This window comes from Miscanthus floridulus, chromosome 10, assembly GCF_019320115.1.
Source record: "Miscanthus floridulus cultivar M001 chromosome 10, ASM1932011v1, whole genome shotgun sequence".
NCBI lineage: Eukaryota > Viridiplantae > Streptophyta > Magnoliopsida > Poales > Poaceae > Miscanthus > Miscanthus floridulus.
This window is the reverse complement of record NC_089589.1, coordinates 61,118,183-61,121,114: the sequence shown is the minus strand read 5'-3', so window position 1 is coordinate 61,121,114 and position 2,932 is coordinate 61,118,183. Positions and strand designations below refer to the sequence as shown.

The following is a 2,932-nucleotide window of genomic DNA, read 5'->3' as shown; positions in this document are numbered from 1 at the left end:
CGTACCATGCTTCCTGGTTTGTAAGCATGGTACGTGACAACGTGCTCGAAACTTTCTCAAATTTTTACCACAGCCTACGCATACGATAACACGGCATCTCCACAAGTTTCATGTTTTTTCAATTTTGTTTGCACTTTATGGAATTAAAAAACAACTCGCACGCAATTTGGTGGCGTTGCCCCGTGAGCAAGTTGATAGAAATTTCAGGTCAGTTCCTGGATTTGGCCTAAACTTACACTCACAAACATGAATGTCATTTTTCGAATCATTCAAATCCAATATTCGATGCACCTGCAGTTCAAACTCGTATTTTCCGAAAAAAAATCAACAAAATGGAATAAACTAATGAAATATAGAAAAAATCAGTCAAAATGTGCAAAATTTGAATATGTAGTTCCTGGTACTGTTGTAGGGCTACCAAAAAAAAATTAGTGGCCAAAATAATAAAAAATAAAAATTTTTGCCGACTGCCAATCCGTGGCACTCGGCAAACTTAATTATTTGCCGAGTGCCTAACGCCTGGCACTCGGCAAAGTTGCCGGCGTTGGGTCCGTTATGCCTCTGACAATATTTGCCGAGTGCTTTAGTTTGCCGAGGGCCTGACACTCGGCTTATTAAGGTTTGCCGAGTGCCTATATTTTGCCGAGTACTAGGCACTCGACAAAATAGCCTTTGCCGAGTGTTTTATTTTGCCGACGACTGCACTCGGCAAACTGAGTCTTTGCCGAGTGCCCGATATTTGGCACTCGGCAAAGTATTCGACACTCGGTAAATTACCAGTTTCCCGCAATGAGGGTCCCAGGAGTATGACCAAGAGTCTGCGCTTCTTATGCAAGTACAGTTCCCAAGATTCAATGGAAACAAATAAATCTTCAGAAAACATATGCACTTGCAGTTGCAGAAGTATATTAGCAGAAATACATAATATTCCATTCAATAGGATACGACTTTCTTCAACAGACATGCTGTTTAACTCATAAATTTGGTGCACTTTCAGTCCCATCACCCTTGTCCAGCTTGACCTCAAAACCAATCACAGTCTGCACAGCTGCAACACTGATCTCGGGCTGAATGGAAGCATCCAGTAGCTGATCCTTTCCAACCACTACGTCATTATCCGCGAGGTCCATATCTTCCACTTGCCCCTCTTCAAGATCCATGTTCCCAGGCCCCAGCAGATGGCTTGGGATTACTACCTGTTCATCTTTCGCATCTTTCTCCCCCTTCATCTTTCGCATCAGCCTCGCAAGGAGCGTCAAGGCTGATGAACTCGTCTGATGCAATGTTTTTGCGGGGCAAATACACTATGCATTCAACATTCCCGATAGAATTTGCAGGAAGGGAAGGGAAGGGAAGGGAAGAGGAGATGCTGGAAATACCTTGTGGGTGCTCGTCGCAGGGGCCGACGAAGACCTGCGTAGGGCGGCGGCGACGTTCGTCCAGAGGCTGTGGCAGAGCTCGTGTGCGCGTGGCTGCGGGCGTGGCCATGGCGTAGCCCGCTAGCGCTTGCGCCCGTTCGTAACGCGCCTCACGCCGGCGCCATGCCGTGCGCGAGAGTGGAGCACGCGCGCTGGCCGCCGGATACCGGAGACGGATCGTCGACGCGCGATGGTGGCCCGGCCGCTCCGTGACGGGGACGGAGCACCAGCGACAGCGAGCAGGGCCTGGAGGAGGGCAGCCGCCATGCCCTTCGGACAAACCCTAGGCACGGGCGCTCCTGCGCGTGGAGGCGCTGCCGCCGTCTCCTGACCCCGGCTCACGTTGAGCTTTCGTTTTTTCGGAAAAAGGGGAAAACAAGGTGGAGGTGGGAATCGAACCGTGGTTGCTCGGCGTGGACGTGGGTGCCTGGTCACACGCGGGAGGTCCGTCGGAGGACGATGGAGGGCGCACGCGCGGGAGGTCCGTCGGAGGACGATGGAGGGCGCACGCACTAAACATGAGCCGTCCGATTTTGATGAGTAATGTGAGAGAATGTCTAAGAGATAATCTGGTGTATCCGTTTTGATGATGTTATATTTTCTGGGTGCATTCATGGGTGTGGATGTAGCATAGGTTATGACTGTGAAGCAGACATTTATTGTGTGGCTGTAGATTTATTTTAACTGGTGTATTATAGGGTAGGGTAGATGAACGAGTACAACTGGAAGCTCTACGACAGCCTGCCCAGGTTCTACATGTCCGTCTTCCTCCCCGACGGCAAGAAGGGTCTGCGAAACATGGTGGAGAAGATTGCGTCTCCCCGGCGTTCCTGCACGACCACCTACCCAAGGAGTATGTCCCCGTCGGCCAGTTCCGGCTGCCAAAGTTCAAGCTGAGCTTTGAGAGAGCCATAGAAGACGACCTTAAACATCTAGGCCTTCATCTGCCCTTAGATAGAAAGAAGGCGAATATGGGCGACTTCCTCCTTGAGGAAGACAAGCGGCGCGTGCATGTCAACAGGGTCATCCACAAGGCGGTTATCGAGATGAACGAGGAGGGGAGCGAGGCGGCCGCCGTCGCCGTGGAGTCGGACGATGATATGGGTTACTTGATGTTTGATGACTACCCACCACCGCCGAAGCCGGTGAACTTCGTCGCCGATCACCTGTTCGCCTTCTTCATCGTGGAGGAGACGTCTGGTGCCGTTGTCTTTGCTGGGCATGTTGTTGACCCTTCTAAGGAAGAGTAGACCTCAGTCTCGACCCAAAATAGTTGCATCAGACGAGTAGGGACGATGGGCAGGATATTTTTTGTTTAGTTTTCTGAGGTTGTCGCTTCGGTTCTTTCTTCAAAAGTTATATTAACATTGTCTGGATCAATTTACAGTGTTGCAGAGTTGTCAAAATTCACATTATTTGCGTGGTACCCGAGTGTTCTCGATTCTGTTAAGGCCTCACTAATCCTTGGAATTGAATTCATTGTTATAAATTATAGTTTAGGCACATATTTGAGA

General features: G+C 49.8%; 1 protein-coding gene across 1 annotated transcript; it reads left to right on the top strand.

Moving 5' to 3' along the window:
• Window positions 1–2,126: 2,126 nt before the first annotated feature.
• Window positions 2,127–2,668, top strand: LOC136488737 (putative serpin-Z5). Its single transcript, XM_066485563.1, has 2 exons — window positions 2,127–2,271; window positions 2,373–2,668. The coding sequence occupies exons 1-2, from the start codon at window positions 2,127–2,129 to the stop codon at window positions 2,666–2,668; spliced, it is 441 nt and encodes a 146-aa protein (XP_066341660.1).
• Window positions 2,669–2,932: the final 264 nt, after the last annotated feature.